This window comes from Gavia stellata, chromosome 3 (genome assembly GCF_030936135.1).
Source record: "Gavia stellata isolate bGavSte3 chromosome 3, bGavSte3.hap2, whole genome shotgun sequence".
NCBI classification, from domain to species: domain Eukaryota; kingdom Metazoa; phylum Chordata; class Aves; order Gaviiformes; family Gaviidae; genus Gavia; species Gavia stellata.
Genome location: NC_082596.1, coordinates 40,796,054 through 40,821,717, shown reverse-complemented (window position 1 = coordinate 40,821,717; position 25,664 = coordinate 40,796,054). Strand labels below are relative to the sequence as shown.

Sequence of the window (25,664 nt, the reverse complement as noted above, 5' to 3'; positions counted from 1 at the left end):
AAATTTCACTGCTTCAGGCACTGACAACTGTTACATTCAGGTCCTCTCCTAAATAGAGAAAGCATTGCCTATACCTTCTGTATGCAAAATGCAGAAGTGCTAGATTTTAACCTTTTCTTCAGTTATCTGGCTTCTAAAAAACTTAAACCCATGAAAAGATATTTTCTAAACAACCTAGAGAATAAACGTATGATTGAATGGGTATAAATTAATCAAACTTTACGAGTTACCATATTTTATTTGGGGGAGGTTAAAAATGACAGTGTACCTGTTGTTAACCCACCACAATTCTGCGGAAATCAGTTTAAGAAACTCAAGCCTCTTGAGCATACACTTGGAGGAGTACCAGAGATGGACACATAGCAGTATCCACCCCTCATCTTGTAGTTTTCTGCAGCTGTGGACCAGAAATACTCTTTGATGTTTCAGGGCAAATACTTCAGGTTCACCAAAGCTATCCAGGAAAGTTTTATTTGTAGTATTAGAGGGATCCTCACAAGGCCAGGTACCACAAGGGATGGTAACCAGCAGCTTCAAGGAGGTTATTAGCAGTGATGGGACAATAACCTCTCTTGCTTTTTCAGAATTGCACCCCTGTTTTCATGTGTTGAGTTTCACTTCACAGTAAATTTTCCCCTGTGTCTCAGCAGAGGCAAGGCTTTTCATTTGTCTCTATGTCTTTAGAATTACACAGAATTGCTGCATGCAGGTGGGTGTTCCTTTCTTCAGCTTCCAACTGGCATTGCTAGCTTCATGTTTTGCTAGGATGGTCAGATATTTCTGTGGTATGTACTATTTATTTAGAAGAATACTTTATAAAGCAGCAGGGAGCAATTAAGCTTTTGACCTGAGGCTCTAAAAATGTATGGGAAGTCAATCAAAATAAAGATGAAACACATCATTGAAATGTATTGTCCAGGATTTTGCTTCAAAAAACTTAGCTGAGCCAGGAGAGGACTGTGAATGATGGGAAGGATGAAGGAATGACAACAATGGGGGGAAAAAAGGCCAAAAAAAGGCACTTCAAGAACATTAGCATCAGGTCATGGTTTGCTGTCTGAATCCGAAACTTGCGACAAGCCTTGCAGCATAACAGAGAAAAATATTCCTTATCGACTAGACAGGGATTTACCTGGAGGAATAGGAAAAGGCAGCAGAAGGCAGAGCAATGAAACATTAGTGTCCCACTAACCTGAATCTCTGCCTCCAGCTCGTCCACATCACACTGGCAGCTCAGAGAGAAGAGGCCAGAAGAGGCCAGAGGGAAGGTCAGAGAGAAACTATAGGACTGTGTAACATGCACGTGCATGCATCCATGAGCATAGGACAGGTCCAGTCGCACAGGGTGGAGCTGGCCCTATGACCTTAGCCCATATGGATCCATAACTTGGGATGCATCCTGGAGAGGGTCAGACCTGCCATGGGGAGACGAATCCTGCACCCCTGCTGTAAACACCAGGGTTGTGCGTATCCGGGTCTGTCACTGGTATTAAACATGGCTGATACTCTTATAGTAAAGGCTCCATGAGTGCTTTAAACTCTCTTGTAGAATATCTGATTCCAGAATATTTTAACTGCATTTGTGCTTTATTGTTACTGCAATTGCTGGTACTACTAGCTTTATACTTTTGCAGGATGCTTGAATATTTGTCTCGCTTGTCTTTTTCTTAGAAGAATGGACAGGTTAAACTATACAAACAAAATCAAAATGTTTTTTAAAGAATGGAGAAACAGGATTAAAGATGAAACCCTGTTTACTAAAATAAGAGAAACCCTGCAGAGCTGCGATGTGACTGGATGACTAAGCCAGTTATCCTTTCTTGAAGTGTGCTCTTTCTGTGAGCAGATGGTTTGCTATTATGACCAGAGGATCTGAAGCCAGAGAAATTATACAGCTGTGAGAATGCCATTGGGGACAATGCATTTCCTACCTTCTTCTTCCTCCTTCTTGTCTTCTCTTCCTTACTGCTGCTTCCTACCAATCTGGTCTTTGTAAGCAATGTAGGAGACCTTATCCTATCCCCTGCAAGGGAAAAGAGGCTGTTCCTGCCACTTTTAAAGGAGATACAAAGAAAGTGCTGTTTCACCTTTCCACTCCAAATTGTGAGGACAGCAACAGTGGGGGTAATAAACTGATCATGGCTAGACTGATGGAAGAGGAGATGTGATCAGTAATCGTTTATTACCAAGTGGCTATTTTAAGGTCCTCCTGCAAGTTCTTTATTTTCCCACAACTTCCCTTCCTAGGCACACCACTGATTTTTACTGCAATTCAGAATCTCAAAGACCATTAGCTACCAGTGCTCAACTAACTCCTGAGGTGTGCCGTACTGTCGCATGGACCCTTGGATCTCAGCTGTAATGCCCATGCTGCCATTTTTGCCACAGCCGGGTCCTTCGGTTCCTGTTGTCGCATGTGCTGGGGCTCAGCTGCCTCAGCTTAGAAAACCTACTCCACCTGCTCCACCTCTGCTTGTGTCCATCTGGTGCAGCAGTGTCGCTTGCATCCAGGATGAGTCCACTGCACATTGGCATGACTGCTTCCCACCTTTATCACTGCTAGCATCATTTCACAAACCATACTGGACTTGCTGCTTTGCTCTGTCTGTCTCAAGACACCTGCGAGCCCAAAGTGACTCTGACAGCTGGCTGACAAGCACAGGCACCTTGTCTTCAGAGTTCATGTGACCTCCAGTGCATCACTGGTGCCACAGTACCACAGTCACAGTGTTAAATACAAACCTGGTTGTGACCTACCCCTCCTGCATGTAACTTCTCAGTAACCCTCTCAAGCTGCTGATGCGGGCAGCTTGATTAGGTGCAAATTTCCTTACAGCTCCCCCATCTGAGGGGTCTGCTGGGGAAGGCATTCCCATGGGGTTCTCTTGAATATATCTGTACACTTTACATCTTAATTTATTTAGTTTATGTCAGAATTTGTTGTGCTTTCTGAAGCCTCAAGACAGGATTTTTTACACTTTTGCCCCGTATCTAACATAATTTATGCATAAATTAGTACTGTTTACACTGTCAAATGTGTTGTATTTCCAAGCAAAAAACTTCTGGCTCTGAGTGAAACCCAATGGCATTCTGAGGAAATGGTTTCCTAAAGAGATAATGACCATGCACAAATGGCTGCCCCAGTTTCATAAGGTCACCTCCCAGAGTGTTACTGCCCTTTCAGTTTCTCATTAGAGACATTGCAATAGTCGCTATTTTTAGGTCATTCGTATGCAAATGAAGTATTTCAACGTTTTTGCTTCCTTTTTACATGATCCGTAAGAGCACTACTTTCACTTGTTCTTCTTAGTTATATTTTTGTCCCTAGAGAAATAGGCTTCTCTTATTGTAGCCTGAATTATGCCAAGAGAAACTTTCCTGGGTAGATGAGCCATGGAGCATCTTGACCCTTTCATCTCTATTCCATACTCTGTTGAGAGTTCCTGTATTTCCTGAAAGCATCCTTAGTTTCCTCTTCAGTTGCTGTCAACAATTGTTTGTCCATTGAATGAATTCACTCTCTGAGATTCAGAAGTTGGCATCTTTTTATCTCAATAATAAGCATCTGTTTTCCTTCTGCTACTATTATAAATAATAACTTTTCCATATTTTTCAGTATTTTTCTTTATCCGAATACTCACTAATGTAATTCTATAATGGAATAAAGTTTACCTCTATAAGACCAGAGTTTCATTGACTCCTACCATCAGTGACTTGACTTGTCTTTGCTGATATTGGTGTCCCTGGTGCACCTAAGCATCAGTCTGCATCCCATGGGCCTTCAGGTGGACAGTCCATTCACCTTCTACTATGCTGTTTTCCATGACTGCCATGAAGAAGTCTGCTTCCTTCCTCTACAGATCTCTGCTGATGCTTGTAAATGCCTGTGTAGTATTGTGACCCTTTTACAAGTGGCAGGTATTATCTACCTTGCATGAATTTTTTGTCCCTTCTGCGTTTCTCAGAGTTATGGGCTCTGTGGACTCCCACACTGACAGCATTATGCTTTCCTGCCTCAATCTCATTTTCAGAAATGTTGTGGGTTTCTTTTCATGTCCACAGCATCAAAGCAACATCTAACCTCCTCAAACTTCAGGCAAGTAAGTCCTTCATTGCTTTAGAAATGCTAATTACTTTCCCATAAGTTGATTCCGGGTATTTCAGTACAGACTTCCTTGAGCTATTTTTCCCAGATGCTGACTGTGATCTTATCACAAACTGAATTTGATTCCAAAAATTGAAAAACTTTTTTTAACTTTCTATCAACCACAAACATAATTTTATTTTTACCACCTTCTTTGTAATGTCTGTTTAAAAAATACATCGGACATGTTTCACTTACCTTGAAAGTAGTGCTCAAATTGCTGTAATAATCTTTCATAATTAGCCTCTGCTGCCTAAGTTAATGGGAAAATACTTTTAACAATCAAGGTGCTTCAGAATTTCTCTGTCAGAAATTAAGGTACCTTTCCAGTGGCACTTCTGGCTCATGGATACAGACTGAAGTACTAGGCAAACGACTCCAATTACCTTCTGTAGTCCAAAAGAATTTTGGTGCTGGCAAGGCTTTTAACTTGTCTATTTTTCTATTTAGGATATTTCTTTGTTTATTCTTTGGAAAATTCTCTGGAGCAGAGAATTTGGGAGAAAAAAAGAAGGAAATTTACTAACGGTTTGGTCTTAAAATTTTGGAGAGGATGGTACCAATAAGCAGTGAACTGACTTTCCCAGAGAGACCCCTAACAGAAGTAGGAAAGCAAGATATTAGTGTAACCTCTGCATTGTAAGTGTGTTGTCAGTGGCCCTTATCTTGAATTTTTGTGCAAAGATGTACTGTAAGTGCATACTACTGCATATACATGATAAAAGTGTGTCATTGCCAAAAGAAAAGGAAAAAAAAAGAATCCCAGGTCAAGCATCTGCAAAGCGTTCAGCAGTACTATTAACTTCTCACTAATGCTTGCAAATGTTGGCTTTGGTTGCAACCTCCAAATGTTTTCTAAATTGCTGGATTTCCAGCAGAAATTATTTATTTCCTCCCAGAAATAACCTAGCGCTACCGGAAAGCTGTCCAGTGAACAGCATAGATGAACACTTTTTCTTAAGCTCTGATACCTTTCTGTGCCAGTTACAGATTTCAATAAAGGAGAGGTTTTAATTAAGTTGATGGACATAAGTGGAATTAATATGCGTTGGGGCATGTGTGAAATACTGTAGCAATTAATAGGGAATGCAGCTTTTGTGATGACTTCTGTTCACCCAGCACTTTCCCGCTAACAAGGAAATCCTTCATTCTTGGAGCAACAGTTCAATGCAGGGAGTTAGTGATATAGATTTTCCTCTGGTCTGAACAAATAATTTTCTTTTGTTTATTGCTGTCATTTGTGCTCATAATATGGGTTTTGCAGCAAAGCACCTTCCTGCCCGTTAGTCTATAATAAATTCTGTGGCATATTTTACAGATGATAAAAGCTTCAGCTTTAAATGGAAACTGCAACCTGAAGCCCTGAGTAACCAGAGATCAGTCAGTGATAAGTGTGGAACATGACTAAGTAAATTACAGAGCAGGAACAGTCTGACAACTTCAGATGCACGCATACCCGCACATATAAAATATCACAGGATCATAGGATAATTAAGGCTGGAAGGGATCTCTGAAAGTCATCTGATCCCATTCATGGCTTAAAGGAGGGCAAACTTTGAAGTTAGATCCAGCTTTGAGTTTTGGTCAGGTCACTCAGGGTCTTGTTCAGCTGAGATATGAACATCTCCACGGATGGGGTTTCCACAGCCTCTCCAGGAAACGCATTCCTGTGTTCGACTGCCCGCCATGAAACTTTTTCCTGATATGTGGTTTGGCTTTCCACCACAACTGCAACTCATGTAGATTACCTTGTCTTTTCTCCCTGAGAAACATCTGGCTGTCATCTCCGTAGGCACCCGTTAATTAGTTGCAAGGAGCAGTGAGATTCCGCCTTAACCTCCTCTTCTGCGGTCTGTACAGACCCCGTACTCCATGCCTCTCCTCATATGCCATGTGCTCCAGTCCCCAGCCATCTCGGCAGCTTCTGATGGACTCATTCCATTATGTCGGCCTCTCTTGCAGTAGGAAGCCCAGAAATGGATACAGCACTCCAGACTACAGGTCTCACAGGTGCTGAGGGGAAGCATCACCTCCCTCACCCACTGGCTATGCTCTTGCTAGTGCAGCCCAGGACACAGCTGGCCACATTTGCCACACAAATAACTTGCCCACCAGGATGCCCAGGTCCTCTGGGCATGAGGACTTGATGATCTCACAGGTCTTTTCCAACCTTAATGATTCTGTGACTCTACTGCAAAGCTGCTTTCTAGTTGCTCAGTGCCTGACCTGTCCTGCTGCACAGGGTTATTCTGTCTAAGATAAAACACTTTGCATTTGTTGATGCGGTTCCCAGCAACTTATCTCTCCAGCCTGTCAGGATCCCTCTGAATAGAGACTCTCTGCCTTAACCTCCAGCATATCAGCTGTACTCCACAACCTGGTATCATCAGCAAAGCTTCTGAGGGTTAGTTACTCCCTACAATCACCCAGGTCATTTATAAAAACATTAAGCTGAACTGGCTCCAGTATCAATCCCAGAGAAAAAAAGATTAGTAAATGACCACGAGGCAGACTTTGTACCTCTGATCTCAACACTTGAATCCTACCAAGCTGATCAATTTTTCACCCACCTCTCCAAACAAAATCTCCCCAATTTGCTAGAGGGACAATCTGGGCCACCCTGCCTAAAGCCTGCTAAACTCAAGGTAAATGACACCCACTAATTTACAAATTCTGATACTCAAGAAGGGAGCAGTAATAAAATGCTTGGTGTTCAACAAGGAGGCTATGCTGCTGCATGCCTTTAGGTGGAAATAGTTCTCGATGGGAAGCTTTCAAAGGAGAAGGTACACACTGACTGCCCTGTATCTACCTGGCAAATTTAATGACCTCCAGGGATATGACACAGCATACTCCCAGCCTCTGGGTGGAAAAAGCCTAATTCATTTAAGACTTCATGTAGCAGTACTTAATGTGTGACTTTAATCCAATATGAGAAGAAAGAAGAAGAGAAAAATTTGTATGGCTTTTTAATCTGAGGTTGGTGAGAAATGGGGTCACACCTTCCTGCTACCTGTAGTTTTAGCAAATTCAGAGAAGTCTTTTTTTTCTGCTCTAGGCCTTAGAAAAAATAGTCCGAACAAATTTTTAAGAGTAGAACAGGAGAATGGAGGAATCATTAGTTTGCAGACTGACACTGTGCTGCCTGAAAAAACAATTAAGAATAAACTTTCGGGGTAGGCAGTGCAAGTGCTACTCAGGCAGTAAACTTAACTGGTAACCCTCAGACTCCTTTTGTTCAGGGACAGTAATGGGAGCGGGTGATAATATAAAGAGGTCAAAGGACTGAAAAAGTGTCCTGGAATTATCCCCGCAGTCTAATATCCATGCTTGGCTGATGATAATGAAAAGGCTGGGAAACTGCACTGACTAGTGCCCTGCTTTCCTTGCACCTGCACAGACAGCAGATATAATTTTCCTACTGCTATCTTTTAAAGTTGTTTTGAAGTCAGAGTTAAGGTTGCAGTAAAGCAAGGTAGTGAGGAATAAGAAGTGTGAACTGAAGGGAAATTGTGTTGTGGAAATGAGAGGGCTGTTGCAGAGAGTGTAAGCATCTATTTTGTGTAATAAAGAGTACAAAGTTTATGCAGCATTTAGCGCTGCCAGACTGATAAAAGCCCTGGATTCTGAGTAATTGATGAGCAGCACTGGCTGTCAAGTAGCATTGTTTTAGGTGGTGAACATGGCACAAAAAGAATATTAAAGTGGCAAAGTCATGCACTTAGAAAAAGAGAAATCCCAGTATCAAAGTACAGTTTCATGGGGCCCTGACTCCACCTGTGTTTTACGATACCTCTAGGAGCAACCACTGCAGGGAGAGCTCTGCCTCCCACCCGCGGGTCAGGGCTGCAGCCGCTCTGTCGGGAGAAGGTAGCTAATGAACTCTAAGGCAAAGAGGGTATCACTATGACTAGGTCAGCTTACAAAACCTCTCAAACTCCAAACTTCCTTGAATGCGTTCTGGCATACGCACACACGGAGCTGCAAATTCTCACTGCGACAGTAAAACCACTTGCACTAGGAAAACCTTATGTGAAAGGTTGGGCCCATGCCCCAAAGGCTTTGAGCTTTAAATCTCCACCCTCCAGTAGTCACAGAAATATTTCTGAAGTGCAGAAAACAGTATTTCCCCCCCAAGCCCACTGAGAAACACTCAAATAATTTCCTTATCCCCACCCGCCAGTCCCCAAAACTGTGTCTAGCTCCCTGTTGAAACATTTGAGCCCAGAATGAAAAACTCTGGCAAAGTTATAACAAAATGCAAATGGAACATCAGACAATCCTAGCTACTGGTGGTGCTATTAGCAATGTCTACTTTTCTGACCACAGGGGAAAAATATCTGTGTGTTCTCTGTACTGCACAGTACAAGGCTCTCCACTGCAATATGGTCTTTGTAACTTGTTTCTTAAATGCAGGGTGTAGAAAATGTCATGAAACTTAAAATGCTGTCTGCCACTGTAAAAACAGCTTTCCTAAAAATGTTTTCCGCAATGTATCTTTACATGTATCTTTGCATCTTTTCACATGTATCTATCTTTAGCATTACTCACTTTTTTTTTTGTTCTCAAAACTTATTTCAAGGACATTCAATTATGGTCAGGTTTCTCATTACTAAGGCACTGCTCTATTATTTAAAAAAAAAATTTAAAAAGATAAAGAGATCACAAAAGGGCAGACAGAAAGGGATTATATTTTATTGCAGAGCCAACACGTTGGTCTGCTCCTGTCAATTCAGCCCTGCTACTGTGTGGGACTTTGTGAGACAGAAATACATGAAACAAGTTTCTCTTCAGCATGGAGGGTTAAAAAAGCTAAGCAATCTCACTAAGATATTAGAACAAGGACAGAGACGGAATCATACAAATAATAGCAGATTTTTTTTTCCCTAGGCTTCTATTGTTTTGAAGAATAAAAGGTTGTACATGAAGCAAAGGTGCTGCTGCTGTCAGGTGTTTATCTGATGCAGCGTGAGTTGCCTCATATTGAATCCCCCCAGAGCTGGGTTTCCACCATTGTACAGGCATTTAGCATTTTGAGTCCCTTTAAAACAAAGTAGGTCACAGGGTTTTCTCACCCACACGCACACTCTCCTGTTGAAAGAGAAAAAAGAATTGAAAAAATATCTTCACCAGGGGGACACTCATCAGGGTACATTCGTCGAGGATGACAGAGACCACAGAAATTGTTTAAAAAAGGGTTTGTGTGAGAGCTAGGTGAAGGGAAACATTCCATTTTAAAATGAGGTTCCACTCTCAAAAAAATCAGGGTAAAAACTGAATTCTTAGTGAAATAAGATTGGAAACTAGCTTCTGTTTAGCAGATAGCCTTGAGAAAATGGGTGCTAGAAGGCTATGATACCTTCAAGGAGCTATATGGAGAAGTGAACACAAAGGATTTTCTTAACTTCTTGCTAGATGCAGGGAAATTTACTGGGAAAGGAATAATCTCTGTCAAATAGTTTGTTTCAGTTAGTCAACAACTGCCAATAAAAAAATTGCTGGATCTTTTTTTTTCTGACCTAGGTTAGAAAAAAACATTTTTCTTTCTAGGTTATAATCTCATCACAATAGTGGTTTATAATCTCCTTTACATGCCACTTTATATATGAATGCACATGCAAAAACTTTAAGATTATTCCAGTCTTTGTTCAAGTCAAGCTACAGCAGACTTCTGTTCAGCACCAAATAGGTCGCCTAGCACTATAAATAACAAAATCTCCTTTTCTCCATCATCAGCTTTCAATCACAAGTGTAATACGACTGTATGATCTCTATGTAACACCTTAGCGCTTTCATAGGCAAGATGGAAAGCTTTTCTGCAAAGTCAATAGGTCTCCTGAGAAGAAAGGCAAGTGCCACAAGACTTTTTTTAATTGCTTTTCTTTGGCTGACTTTAACTAATGCTGTGGGCATTTGTCCTTGCCGTGCCCATTTGGCCTTCATTGCCCCTTTGCTCAGACACAGGGCTACTTTGGCAGGGAACAGATACATAGATACAGCAAGTGGCGATGTGAAGAAAATATAGAATAAATGTTTTACATACATGATGTAGATTCTCAGCATAACAATGCATACCTAAAGAGGCAGACGTTGTACAGGGTTTTCTGTTTAAAATCCTAATAGCGCTGGACAGGAAATAAGGTGCTGTACTCTGTCCTTTTCAGGACTGGCTTTTTGCATGCACTTTATTCCTTCCTTTCAACAGCCTTTTAAATCCTAGTAGATTTGCCTCAGCGTTATCTTCTTCTCTGCCCTAACTCCTTCACTCCCTGTGCTTTCAACCACAGTGTCCCACAGATCTACTGCTCTTCAGGATGATGCAAGGCCTGTCTATGGAAATAGAAATAGCTAGGGAGAGATAGAGGCTTAAATCAGGTCAGCTAAGAAAAATTGTAGATTTTGGCTACAGTTGTTAATAGCGCTAATTAATTTTGTTTAGAGCTTAACTTTAAAAAATTACTTTCCAAAAAATCTTATGTTATTATTTTTCAAAAAGTGTATATTAAAAATAGAACATTTTTCAGGTCAAGTGTTACATGCCAAACTTTTTAAGCCCATTGCTGCCTGGGTGGATCCTTTTACAGGTGCAAGGAAATTAGGGTGATCTTTCCTTAAAGATATCTTAATGCTGACTTTTACTTTCATTGCTGGACATGCTCATTCTGCTGTTGGCCATTTTGCTTCAGAAGGTCGGGCTACAGGAAAAAAACCACTTCTTTATCAGACACCGAAAACTGAGAGCACCTCACACCCACACAACCCGCCAATGGCTCAGAGGTGAACAGCATTGCTTTAACTCCCGGTGTCAGGGAAAGGGTTGGAGGGATGTCACTTCTCTCAGAAACGTGACGTTTGCACAGAGACTTTCTTCTGATGATGATTTTGAGTGAGCAACCAAAGGTCACAGGTCACAGCCAGCCAAGGGCTTGGTATCCCAGGGAGAGCGAAGCATCACAGCCGACCTGTGGTCACACACTTCAGCCAGCAGCACCTGCGTTGGTCCAGCAATCCTCCAGGCCAGGCTTGCACTATGCCCAGCACATTTAAGACCTAAACTACTTTCAGCTTTGATGATCTTCCTGATGCTTTTCCCTTCCCCCACAACCAATTTTAGATGTTCATATTCAGTGAGATACAGGAATAGAAGCGACTCGGCTTGCAGTCACCCTCACTTAAGAAAGCTGGATATGAAAATGTTTCTGAGCTACCGTTTACACCAAAAATCAGGACATTGGCAACAATTTAGCTGGCTGCAAAGATCATAGCAAGTTCCTAAACTAACTCTGTAAAATAGCCTCCGGCAAATTCATGTCCCTTCCCATGCTGCCGCCTGTGACCCGATCTACCCCTCCTTAGTTTAGCGTGGGACTTTCACTCTTCCTGCTCCCTGATCCAGAAGCTCCCTGATCTGTCCTCACCTAATCTGACCTAATCTAGAGCAAACTGTGGCACGCCAGTCGCACACATGCATGGGCTGCTTCCAAAGCAGTGTGTCAGTGCTCTTTGTATTATTATTTTTTAATCTCCTTTTGAATTCCTCTTTTCTCTGTGTACCTCCTCAACCAAGTCCCTGAATGAACCAGCTGTTCCTCCATCAAGACAATATATTAATCTTTTTTTCTGGAGGGAGCCTCAGTCTGTACCGTAAGTGTGTGAAACGCTTTGAAATCAACAGGGGCACATGCCAAGCAAAAAAGCAGCACCGGGGTATGGTGTCAGTCCAGCAGTGTCACTGCTTCTGGGAAATTTTCTATTCCTAAATTATTCTGAGCTGGTTCAGCAAAGGGTTTATTGTAAAAAGGTAGTGAAGAAATCCTCCTTTTGCCCCAAGGTTACAAGTTATTTTGTTAGACCAGATGATATGACAGCATGATTCTATCAGGACAAATCAAAGTTTACTGAGCAAATCTGTGTTCTGTAACCTGATTTATTGGTGCCATCTGCCAACACCCATGAACAGATGCTCTGTAGGACCTCACTAATGTGCAATAATGACGGGGAGAAACCCACTGAAAATGACTGAATTTTAAAAGTTATCGAGTGTAGCGGGAGAGATAACGAACATAACATAATGAAAAAATTCTAGGAGAATGCATCCCAATGTTCATTTTTCAGTTCTATTTCCCTGACAGCAGTACTTCAGAGTGTACTCATCTACATATGTGGGTATGCAGTGTAAAAATAAACCAAGCACTCATATTTTCCTGTGATTTTGCTCCAGTCCTTTGCTACTGTATGCTTCAGAGAAAAGACAGTGTTTTGGTGTGAGCAGTTACAATCACAGCTTACCCCAAATCGGTAAGTTCTTCCCGATTGCAAGAATTCTTTTCACAGTCATATTTGAGCAGGTCAACATTGCCATATTGCTAGCAGTAATGTCTTTTTTTAAACGGTTTTCCCCTACTCTGCAGTTATTTCCAAGCCCTGTGTACTCTGAGGGCATGCCAAGGTAGAAGCAAACGAGTTTGCAATTACTGCCACCAGCAACATTAATTTTGCATTCCCGTCTCTTCAAAAACACAGGGGAGCAAAAAGAGATAACGGAAAGACGAGCAACTTGTCCGGACGGAGATTTGAAACGTGCCTGGGCTCAGAGCAGGCACCGCAGCAGGCGAGCGGGAGCAGCCCTGGCTCCCGCAGCCCCAGGGACTGCTTGGAGAGGTGCAGGAGCAGCCCCGTCCCGGGGTCCCTGCGGTCCCCGGGCCTGCTGCTGCCTCCCACCGCCTCCTGCCCGTGGGATTTCCCGAACTAAGCATTCATCTCTTAGGAGCTGCATTAAAATTAGAAGGTGAAGCTGCAGCGATGGGGGGGACACTTTCTCTTCTCTCCTAGTACCTACTATACAACAGCCTGCCCTGTCTGCACCAAGGGGATTAGATGGTGTTCATTCAACCACGCTCTGGAAGGTGTATTTGACAAGACACAACCTATCCGATATCTGACAAAGTCATAAAGTTGGGGTTCAACAACTTTCAACAACTGCCACTCTTTCAGAGGCTGAATTTGGATCCAGAGCTGGAGGGCGGAAAGCCTCCTTCTCTTATCGTGCCAATCCATTAAAATCACACACTCACGGAAACTCTCTGCGGAGAAACTATCACCGAACTATTAATAAAATCTTCCTGAACTATTAATACGGTCTGTGGGAGCTTTAATCCACCGCAGGGACTGATTATGTAAGTGCGCAGGCATAAGATGCTGTTCGTATCCTCAGTTTAAATGACCTTTCCATTTGAACAGTTTTGTTTATGACTGAAACCTTCCTGAATCTAAGGGAAATTATTTTCTTTCAAAGGGGATTATATTTTGATTTGCAGTAAACCGGCAAGCATTTTGAAAATGTTTGTGTCACAAAATTCAGATGTCCCATAACCTAGAAATATGCTATAATTTGGGTTTTGAGCTCAGGTCATTGGTCTATGAAGCCAATTCATGCAGTTCAAAATGATTGACCCTGAGCATCAGGTTGGTTTTATTCCTAATTTTGGTATTCCAAAGACTATTTTGCTTTACAGCCACACCTTGCTGTGAGGAGGTGCTGGAAGAGGGTCTTGATTTTTAGCTTTCAGGCAGTTCAGAACAACAACACAGTAAAAGGTTTCTGATGCATACTCATACCAAAAAAAATAGATGTCGTGGAGGCAAGAACAGGCAGAAATAGTGAAAAATTGTCTCTCATTCACCTCATAGCTATCGCTCCCGAGCTATTTAGCAGAACATTATGTACTGAGGGTGTTCAGTCCCAGGCTCATTTCAGTTCAGAAATTTCCCTGCACAGAAGGTCTGAGTGGAGAAGGGAAACTGTGATCTCCATAACATATTCCTCTAATCTGCAAACTTGGAGACACTTCTCCAATCTGACACGAAAGATGTATTGAGGCCTGTATGGATTTTGGGTTGTGTGTGGCAGCTCCACTGTGGCACTCAAGTGTTCATTTCTTTCTCCTCTTTGGGGACAATGCAGAGGGGAATAACTGAAAACAGTAAAGAAGCAACTATATAAAGTAAAAAAAAAAAGACATAAATAATTAGACCATTTCCTGTGTGCTATATTTTATTTATGCCATTGGAAAGAAATGTAAATATATCCTCAGGAGTGGGTATTTTTAAGAAGGAACCAGGTTAAGAAAAGGCTCCATGATCCCAGGGTCCTTTTCACAGTAGGCTCCAAAAAATGTTCCTCATTATAAAATACACCTTCCCAAGGAATCACAAGACATGAGAAATCAAAAGAGAATTCCTAAAAGCAAAAGCTCTCCAGCAGAAAATCAATTTCAGCTACTTTCACCTTGCCCCAGGGAAAGCAGCAGAGACACTAAGTGGGGTGTGGGAAAGGTCTCATACATCTTCCTGGAACTGCGCAAGGCAGACCTCCAGACGGGAGCTTTTCTTTCCAAGACAGCTCTGCTCTAATTAGGGACTTCTGCAAAATTGGTATGTTGCGGTTCCAAACAGTGTCTGGATGATTCCCATATCAAATTTCTTTGGTTTAAAAAAAAATAAATTTGTCTTTGTCCTTGTTCTAATTGACAGCCTTACAAATGCAGGTGGACTGAGGGATGAAGGTCAAATTGAGCTTATTGCACTTAATAGGGTAAGGAACAAAAGTCAGCAGAAAGTTAGACACAAAAAAACGTTCTTTGGCTGTTATTTTTTTCCTGGCCATCATGCTGCCTTTTCAAGGGTCTTTGTGCATTTTCGGGTGTACCTTCAGAATGAAAAGAAAGCAATCGCCTTTAAATAAAACTGTTATATGAGGGACTTTCCTGTAACACTTAATCTACTGATGTACCAGACAGAATCTAGTTTATGGACTCAACAATCTATGTTGGGTGGACATAAAATTCATTTTCTATATAGGAAAGTACATCCTTCTCTTTAGTCGACTTTTTCCAGAGGCAGTCTGCCAGTTTAAACCTCTGGCTGGTTCCTATAATCCTCAGCATTCAGACCTTTCTGGGTAATGTGGTGTCATTAAGGCTGGTCAACATGTTCTAAAAAAACCACACGTTCCACCTTGGAAATGAAGGCTGACTGACATTTCTCACTGAAGATTGTAATTAATATCATCTGTGCATTCCAGTGAGAAGGCCAAACAATTTTTCTTTTTTGGGTCTGTATAAATCTCTGTCTTAAAGTTATTCCCCTGCCTCCCATCTCTCATTTCTTTACTGTCCTTTGCTTCAAACTCAGACTGTATCTTCTACACTGACCTATGCTGCTATGGTACAACCTGGGATGGCTGTGGCAGCTCAGCCCCAAAGAGCAAAGGAGTCCAGAACTTCTCCCTTAGAGATACAGCTTGTGGGATGGCAGCCAGCTTGACAAATATAGAATTAAAAAAAGAAAAGGCAAATATGGAACATTCCAATATTTCTTAATTTTTTTTTTTATAAAATTTTGTGAAAAGTTTCAAATCTTCAAATTTTCATTCTCATGTGGGAGAAAAGCAACTGAATATGTGAATTTTGCACAAGATGGGCATTTTTGGCTCTGGTCTGCTCTAAAACCCAATTTTAAGCTATCACAGGTGTGGTGGGTTGACCCTGGCTGGATGCCAGGTGCTACCAAGCTGCTCTATCACTCCCCTCCTCAGCAGGACACAGGGGGAGAAAATAAGATGAAAAAACCCTCCAGGGTCACGATAAAGGCAGTTTAATACAGCAAAAGCAAAGGTCATGTGCGGAAGCAAAGGAAAACAAAAGATTTATTCTCTACTTCCCATCAGCAGGCGATGTCCAGCCACTTCCCAGGAAGCAGGGCTTCAGTATGCATAGCGGTTGCTCCGGAAGACAAATGTCATAAATAACGAATGCCCCCCCTTCCTGCTTCTTTCTCTTAGCTTTTATTGCTGAGCAGACATCATACGGTATGGAATATCCCTTTGGTCAGTTTGGGTCAGCTGTGTCCCCTCCCAAGATCTTGCCCACCCCCAGCCTACTGGTGAGGGGGAATGTTGGAGAGACAGCCTTGATGCTGTGTGAGCACTGCTCAGCAGTAGCCAAAACACCAGAGTGTTATCAACACCTTTCTAGCTACCAATACAAAGCACAGCACTATGACGACTGCTATGGGGAAAATAATCTCCATCTCAGACAGACCCAATACAACAGGGAAGAAAATCACTTTGGGCTTCACTTCACACTGCTGTTGGTCAATGTTTTTTCTAGGTGGACTCAGACTCTCTGCAGTTGTTTCTCAGCACAGCCCAATTGAATTCACTGCAACCTGCAGCACTGCAGTAGTTTATATCAGTCAGAGCTGCGTCCCTAAACGCTAATGAATATTCCAGTAGCGATGGAAATACAGTCATCTTTCTAGTGAATGAATACCTCAACAGAACATGTGCCATCCTTAAAAAGCTCAGCTTTATTGGGATTTAAGTGGGATCACCTGTTATCACAGAATCACAGTATCACTAAAGTTGGAAAAGACCTGTAAGATCATCGAGTCCAGTTACGTTACACTGCTTGGCCTCCTGCGTGCTGGCCTGACTACCCACTTGCCTTGCACAGAGCATCCAATGTAGAGATTTGTAATGATTTCAGGTAAACTGACATGTCCGAGGTGTAAGCGGCTTATGCTACTGTATAGCAAAGGAAAAAGGTATCACTTAATGCCTGTGGCCACTCACAAACATTACCCAAGAATGGTTTAAGATGACTGCCAGGGCAATCCATGCCCAGTGCTAAAGAGCACAGGGAATCCTGCCAATCTGCCTTGGGTGGTAGGGGGTGGTGGGATGCCTGTATCGTGCTAAATCTGGGAAATAATTTGACCTTGAAGCGACGCAGAAGCTATACCGAGCAGGTGTATAAGGGGATTTTCCATATCATCTCACAAATCCACCTCATATCCTCACCAGCTGTGCTCAATCTTTGATGCTCCGGAGGAAGGTGAGAGAAAGCCCCAGGATACCCCACTCTAATTGTGGGGGGAATGAACCTGCCTGAGTCCTGAAGCCAAAGGCCTGAAGGAAGAGACCTGATTATGCTCTGTCTTTATAAGCTGAGCCGTAGGGGTTAGGAGCACAGGCAGGATGAGGACGACTTCATCAGGCTCTCCCATCATGGGGGAGAAACAGGCACCTCTCCTCTCGCTGGAAGTGTATTTGCACGCAGGAGCAGCGGTTGTCCCACTACTTATGCAAGCGAGAAAATCCTAGGCTCTTCCCTGACTGACTGACATTTGTTAGATGAGAGTGTAGGTACAAAATGCCCATCACAATATACAATAACCTTTAAAGACACGCCAGCAGCCTCCTCTTTTATTAAGCGTGCCACGCGGGCTGAGCGGAGTAAGACGCTCTTGCAAACACCTCCCCGGTGGGATGCTACCTGCATGCTAATGCCGAGGGTGTTTGTGCACAGCCTGGCAGCGAGCGCGGGGCTCTGACAGTTTCCATGGTGCCGTCATGGTGTGCTCTCCCTACACCTTCACTTATCAGCATTTCCCACCCATCCTCCTCCCCATAATATGCTGCTCGCTCACCCTGAAAGGTCAGCCATTGTAATGATGATTTTAGCAGGGGGGAGGCTGGGAGGCCGAAGGGTGAAAAGGTGAGCTGTGTGCAGCGATGTGCTGTGCGTGGGAACCGGGGGCTTGCCCTACACTGCACAATGAGAAATTAGAAAGCTTCCCCTTGAGGGAGCGGTGCTCATCAGCCCCCTTTCACTTCCCACCCCCGTCAAGTCAGATGCCCTGATGGAGTTAAAAAATGTTCAGGCGAAGTGTCTGGAGAGCCGACTTTAAATCATCAGCAATTGATGCGTTAGTGCGTGGAGGGGAGAAGGGACTACGTCTGCTAACAGAAGAAACTGATGCAAACGTCTCCAGGCGTCTGTCTTTTTCCATCTCTCTCCTGCCCCCTCCCAGCAAGCCCAGTGCTCATTTGCAGATGGAAAGAGGCAGACTTCTTCCTCTGACTTTCATCCTATTGACTGTCGGGCTAAAGCACTGCATCTATTAACTGCCTTCCTTCTCTTTCTTTCTGCAGGACAGCTTTCCTGCCCGTTTTGGAGGAGTCCATTTTGTCAACCAGCCCTGGTACATCCATGCCCTGTACACACTTATCAAACCGTTCCTCAAAGACAAGACAAGGAAAAGGGTAATTAGACAGGGCCGGGGGGAATAAGAAGCTGCAGAGCCGGAGTAACTGAGTAGCTGCCTGCTTTCTTTTCTTCCTTCTTTTTCTCTCTGCATTTTTCATATGGCCTCAGAGAATTGCTGCTGTTATTAAAACTTAGAGTTTGCAACGGTCTGGATTGAATCAATAACTCAGCCAGGGACCAGAAAGCTGTTATCACTAACAAAGTGTGGATACATTTTAATGGGACGTGCGCAGGGATGGAGAGAATTGGCAATGCGGAGGGATTATCAGGCCTGGCTGAAGTCACCTGCAGTGAGGGAAACTTCAGCTCAACTCTTTTTGTGGGGGTAAAATTTCCTATTTCATTCCTTCAGCAAGTGGACCGTTTTCACATGGTGGTAACTCACTTGTTTCCACAAAAAATGCCCACGCCTGAAGGCTGTTTGCGCACACTGCAGAAGAGGCAGGTCTTCCCCACTGAAACTCATGCGAACTGTGGTCCTGCACTCACCTTGGCCATTTGTCCTCTGCAGTCTATCAAACAACCACTGGGTCACCTCTCAGAAGGCCCCAGAGCCCACCCCGGGGTGTGTCTGACCAGGCAGGACAAGGGGAGTACCAGCCTGAAAGCAAAGAGGGATCAGAGAGACAAATGTCGCTGAAGCAGGGCAAGGTGGCAACACAGACCTACACCCCTGGGAAACGTCAGTGCCAGGGTGCAGGGCTGGGTTGTCCTCTCAGATGCTGAGGACCTTCACATCTTCTTTCAGTAAGCTCCACTATCTCCCTTTTCGTCTCACTGCTCTTTGTACAAGCCTATATCCTCTTATGGTAGCAATAATCAGTTATTATTCCTGACTTGCACTTTTCCTGATCTGGTACTTAAGAAAGTGAAAGCATCATGCGCCAAAAGAAAGCGAATCGGGGATTTTTAGAAGTGTTTATAGTGACAGCCTAATTCTTCAGCTGCATACCCCAAAGCTAATCCCTGCTCCCACCCGCCCAAGCCGGGCCTGAGCGCTTCAGAAATTCCCACCTGAAACTGCAGCGTCAACTAATGACACTCCACACCTCGTTAGTGCTGTTATTATTGTACTTAATGAAGCAAGGAATTGATGATGACTTTGAACTTTCTTTTTATTTGTTAAAGATCTTTCTTCATGGTAACAACCTGAACAGCCTTCACCAGCTAATACACCCTGAATGCCTGCCCTCTGAATTCGGGGGGACTCTTCCTCCATACGACATGGGGACGTGGGCTCGAACATTACTCGGTCCCGACTACAGCGACGAAAACGAGTACACCCACACCTCCTACAACGCCATGCACGTGAAGCATGCGTCCTCCAACCTGGAGCGGGAGGCCTCGCCCAAACCCATGAAAAGGTTAGTACTGCCTTTGAAATCACCTCTTATTTGGCTCTCTGAACAGGTTTGGCATAAATCTAGCAGGAAGGGCTCATCTAGCTCAGAGAGAGGCTGTAATTTGTCAGACATGGATGGTAAGGAGCGCTTCACGTTGGACTGCATTCACGGTGTGGTGGGAGAAAAGGAAGCCTCTCTGTGGAACCGTAATTACTCGTCTGATTACTGTGAAGGAAAACAAGGGGAAATTAATGACCCCGGGCACAGCGCATTACAGAAAGTATATCAGAGTGAGGTGCTCTTCTGTACGGCGTAGTGCAGCCAGCAGCACCGCTTCAGTGCTGGTCCCTATTACTTGCTGCTGCTGTGGTGCCGCTGACCCCAGTTTTTAATGATAAGGGTTTTGGCTCCTTGGAAATGCAGCTTTTGTACGATGAACACCACTGCCCTCTAAAGGGAAAATGGGTTAGCCTCCTCCCGCTGCTTCTGCTCCCGCTGTCTCCATCCAGCCCCAGCAGAGCTGCCCTTTTAAGATCTCTGATTTTAGATCTAGTGGTTGTCCATTCTGCTCTGAATGCTTCAAATTACACCGCTTGAGAATATCACCCTCAGTAATTTGCACTGGTTGCGGGGATGGGGTGAGGAGGGTTGGATACCTGGCACAGGTTTGTGGGTGGTACGGCAGAGCCAACACCAGCGGCAGCGAGCGGTGGCCGGGTCGGCTCCCCTGCTGAGGGTAACATCTGCACTCGCCTCGCCCTCTGCGCCCCACTCCTCAAAACTACTTTCAGGGCAGACCGCAGTGATGCTTTAACTCGCTGCTGCCACTTGATGAGTGCGGTGCTCACAGACACGGCGTCACTCTCTGCGACAGGGAGCGGCCATCATGTTGTCACAGCAAAATCAAAGCTGACAACACAGACAAGCCATAATGTCATGCAATTAATTTAAAAAGTCTTTCATCTTCAGAAGAAAAAGAAATGCATTCTTGTTTCGCAGCTCCCTCCCGGGTCAGAGGGATGCCATGCTGCTGCAGCTGCAAAGTGAAGCCTCATGCTGGAAACACGCACACGTACAACTGACGTGAAGTGCTGTGAGCCCCATGACTCACAGGGCCGTGAGACTGCAGGGCTACCACTCTTTGCAGGGTTGCAGCCACGGCATGAAAGGAGGTGGCCATCTGCACCGCCAGCAGTTCTCCCTACTGACTGCCAGCCAAGACTGGGAGCATGGATGAATTTACAGAGCCTGTCCCAGAGATCTGATTTTAAAACAACTTTTTTTTTTTTTTAATATTATCAGTAGAACACAGTGAATGATTTTAGAAAGATGCCAAATAAATATTCCATTATTATTAAAACATAAATCAAGAACGTACAATTTATGTAGCTTTATAGAAAGAAATCTGCAGTTTTTAAATCTCCAAAGTGTTAAGTGTTTGTTCACAGGTAAATCTTTGCTGAGGATCAGATCCTCAGCTGTAAAGAAGGGAGGGTCTTGTGCTCTCAGGGGAGAACCTCAGCTTGAAAATGAGTTCAGTGCCAGAAAACCCTGCCTCAAGGCAAAGCCTGCTTTTATAATCTGTTCACTAATGCAAAAGTGCATTAATACAAATATGGCGAGTGGATGAATCTAATTTGTCATGTTGCCTCTGGGCAGACTAGATCTAACTTTTAGCCTAATTTCGTTACTCGGCGGTTAAGTGAACCATCTGATCTTGTACCCCGTGGTCATTACTAGCTGTTAGAGGTGAAAAGTTCACTGCTTTGACAGATTTTCTCCTATGAGTATTTGCTTTGGTTCTTCTTCCCCTGAAATTACATTTTGGCCTAACTTGAGGTAAAAGCCTACACTTAGGAAGCATAATTGTGTGCTTTATTAGATTTATTAGACCAGATGTATATCTAAGGCCTATTAAAAGGTCTAGAGACTTCTACCAGCATTACCTGTCTTTATATAGCCCCCCTCCTTGCCTCTTTAGATTCATACATCTCTAATACAACAAGAGTCTCAGGCCATGGCTGAGATTCCTGGATACTTCAGGGAGTTTACACTAGGCAGAGGCAATCTCCTAGCATTAGTCTTCATCTTAAATATAATTCCCTCACAATTGCCCAATCACTTTTTCCCCTTGTTAAAGCAATTTTGCAGTTTCATTAAAAATGTCTCCTCTCCTCCTCCACTCGCAGCATAAAAATCTTTAAACTCTTGAGTTAACATGGTAATTTTGTAAGTGTTTCTATGCTGAAATGCTGGGTTTAACAAAAAAAAGGTGGCTGACCTTTTCTTTAGCACTTGTGTTCCTCTGAAAGGGGTAAATATATGATGACTGAGCCTTCTTGGGTTTCTGTAATTTAAGGATGAAAAGCCTTGCTGAAAAATTATGGGTCTTCTCCTCTCTGACTTCCCAGATATCACTGCAGGTTTACCTGCCCAGTAATTAGCTGCAGGGGAGGGCAGTAGTTATGAGAGGTGGATTTACTCTGGAGGCTGGGGGGACGGTGCTTGTTCCCCGCTCCGAGCACCATCCTGCTGCATGACGAGGTGCAGGGTTGCAGGTTGCCCCTCCTGGCTCTGCGGCCACTTGCTGCAAAGCCATGCAAGCACATCCTCGCCACTGGGCCAGTGCTGTGTTAAAGCTTTCTTTATCTTGGAGCTCAGTGCTGCTAGAATAGCTTGGAGTCTTGTGCTGTGACCACAGAGAAATGTCCCTGTGAAATGTAGTACAAATAACAGCAATTCTGAGTCAGAAAATTGCTGACCTGGCAAAGCTGGGAAGAGAGGCCTCTCTCAGAGACCACCATCCTATACCTAGAGAGAAGCTCACTCTGGGCACAACCTACTCCAAATATAGTGTCTAGCAATTTTAGTAGCAGAGTTGCTGAGAAATCAAGATAGGAATTACAGGTCTGGAAGAAAAATGCCAGGAAATGGAATGAGAGAATAACTGATCAAAATACTTTTGTAGCCACTTAATCTGTTAGGAAATGAATGCAGAGAGGAAGAAAGAGGGCATGTTCAAGATGTGGCTGAAACCAAAGCGAAGTCATCACCTGAAAATTAAAATAAGTCTTAAAATGCAGACCAGGGGAAAATGTGGCCCCAGGCAGCAGTGCGAGGGAGTGAAACTGGAGCAGGTACATGCCTGTACGTTGGCGTCAGGACTGACGGCAGTGCTTTGGGTCCCGTCACCAGGGCAGATGAATATAAATTGAAACAAGTTCACCTGAGAGTTGCAAGGAGGGTGAGGAGAGCGGAGAGCATATTTTTCCAACAAGAAGATACAGAAGAGAGTGGTTTGTTCACCCTCGCAGAGCAAAGGTTGAAATGGATGTGATTGTTCTCTACAAATACAGAAGGGAATAAAAACTGGGGAAAGAGAACGGGTATCGGAGAAAAAGAACAATGTAAGCATGAGATCAAATGGGTATAAGCTGACCAAAATATACCTTGGCTTCAAATTAGAGGAGGAGGTTTGCAAGCCATCAGAGGAGTGAGTTACTGAAACTCCTCTATATGACAGCCTAACTGATACACGAGTGAAAGGTCTGATATGAGGTGGCTACCAGTAGTTACAGGAGACTAGACTTGCCCCTCAAAGTCTCATTACGTTCCAATTTCTGCTCCCCTTAACAGCAATGGGACCGGAATGTTATCTTCTCCCCAACCACAGGCAGGGGTGGTTTTTCCCTGTGACTTGAAATTGCTCAAGATTTGTTCTCTTGTTTACTTCAGAGGATGGAGGCATTGTAGATGGGGAAAGGACTGAAAATACTCTTAGAAAAAAACTGCCACTGCTCTAGTTAGCAACATGATCTTGAAAACCTTGAGATTTGACAGGTTTCTATAATATGGAAATTCTTTAATCAAAACCAGTGCAATTGTCATTTTTTCACCAGTGGCCACATGAAGCCCTACTGGGGCAAAATCAAAACAGTGGAAATTGCACTCTCATCTGCAGTATTATCTCACACTCTGGGAAAAATCCCAGAACTCAAGTACTGTATGAGCAGATGGGAAACAAAGCAAAACAGCTGATGACTCCATGTAATGAGTCTTAATGGCCAGGGAAAAAAAAAACCCAACAAAAAAACAACAATAACAAAATCCATTCAGAATGTATCTGTTTATTAAGATTCAGCTCAGTGAAGTTTGAAATGGGCAAGGTAATAAACACGCAAACCAGCATTAATACGATAATAGCAAAGTCAGTTCAATCTGAGAGCTTGGCCGCATCTGTTTGACAATCCTGGGAGCAGCAATGACAACACACACTTCCGTGTCTTGGGCCACCTCTTCTGAATGGTCTGCATCCATGCAGGGAGCCTGTCACTTACAAGCTATGGGATTTGAGAGCAATGTAAGTGGTGTGAAAATTCAGAACACAGGGAAGAAAATCACCTCCCTTTCAGCTGCGGCCAAAGCTTCTGTGAGCCCTGATGGTCAGAAAGGGGCCTTGGGTTGCTTTAGTCAACAAAAGCAAAGCATTTGCCTAAGGCACTCGTGCTGGCTTTTGTTCATGAGCTGTTGCTTTTGGGAACAGCTGGAGGTTTTATCTGGTGTGCGTTGTAATGAACAGTTATGGTGGATGGTTAAGCCTAGCAGTTAAAGAGTCAGCGACTGCTCTCAACATATCACTGTGCCCACAGGACATAGTCTTTTGGCCAGCCACAGCGGGAGAAACATGCCTGTAGCTATTTGGGTACCTAACTGCAGTGAGCGAGCATCCCCAGTTGGAGAGAGGGATTCGGTGACTGGGGAAGATGTGAAGGAGTTCAGTTCTTTGAAGAGTTTCCTTTTTCCCCAGTGTCACCCTACTCTTACACTTGGGTCCAGCAGCAGCAAGTAATCTGCAATAGCACGTTGCCTCCCTGTGACTTGCTTTTCTTTACAAGATCTGCCTTTCTGCAGCTGCATCTGGGTCACTTCTTGACATCTGAACTTGATCTTCAGTCCAAGTAATGAAGACTGTTCTCTGCCTTTGCTTGTTCCCCATGCAGTCACCAAACACAGCCTGGGAGCTGACTGTTCCTTCTCTGCCCTCCCAGGCATCAAAAGAGCACTCGCTTTTAACCTGCTGCCAGTGCAAACAAGTCTGAAAACTTAGTGCAATTTAAAATTGCCCTGCAGAGAAAGGAAATTTTGCCTAACAGCTACATATATATTCTGGCCAAACAACCTGTGCTGTTTAATCAAATTTATTTAATCAATTTTAATTAAGGATAACTTTAATCAAATTTGGTGTTAAAAATTATTTTTAGGATAACATGGATTGCAAGAACATGACCGTCACCAAGTCAAGCTCATTAGATACTCGGGAAATTCAGAGTTAGGGTGAAACTTTTACACTAGAACTTTTGAAGTAGAGCCAAGCACGCTAATTGTGAAAATGTACAATTCATGCATCAAGACACCATTAACTTTTCCTGCTGTGAAGTAGAAACTTGAGTGCCTAAAGATGCGATGACCTGCCTAATGGTTCATCAAGAGCTCCCATATCAGGCATTTCGAAAATGCAGCAAAAATACCTGTTGGAATGCGTTGCCCCACGTTGTTGAGTCCAAGCATGTGGATTTTTATGTCCTAGCTTAGAGTGAAAGGATTTTAAAGTACAGATTAGGGTTTGCCATTATTGCCTCCTGATGTTTGTGTTTTCAAAAAGACTGATCTTCAAATGAACTTGTTGAAACTAATTGTTGCTTCACAGAAATGGGATGCTGCTCACAGAAAGAAGGGTATCACAACTGGTGTACACTAATACCAACTGGAACTGTTTTAGATCCAAAAGGGGCCATTCGTGGGGGTGACATATGTAAGGTTTTATTTATTCAGACTGGTTCCTCCATATGCCCAGCTGGGCTGTGCAAGGCAGACCTTTCTGGTTGTTATCCTTGGTGTGACCTTAATGTTCCTTCGCCATATGTTTCTGCTTTTATGGGTCATGTTTTATGCTGGTTCACAGTCAGCACCGATTTACTGCAGAAGTAGTAAAATACCAGCAAATAAAAATCAGTATGAAAATGTGTGAAAACTTCTCACTGCCCATGGATGGCACCTGGGTTGCTC

General features: G+C 43.5%; 1 protein-coding gene across 1 annotated transcript in view; it reads left to right on the top strand.

The window, feature by feature from the left end:
* CLVS1 (clavesin 1) overlaps nt 1-25,664 on the top strand; it is a 93,310-nt gene that overhangs the window by 57,684 nt on the left and 9,962 nt on the right. The window contains exons 3-4 of the mRNA XM_009806795.2: nt 18,141-18,251; nt 19,384-19,619. Coding sequence (XP_009805097.1) covers nt 18,141-18,251; nt 19,384-19,619 — 347 coding nt within the window. The remainder of the gene's footprint in view (nt 1-18,140; nt 18,252-19,383; nt 19,620-25,664) is intronic.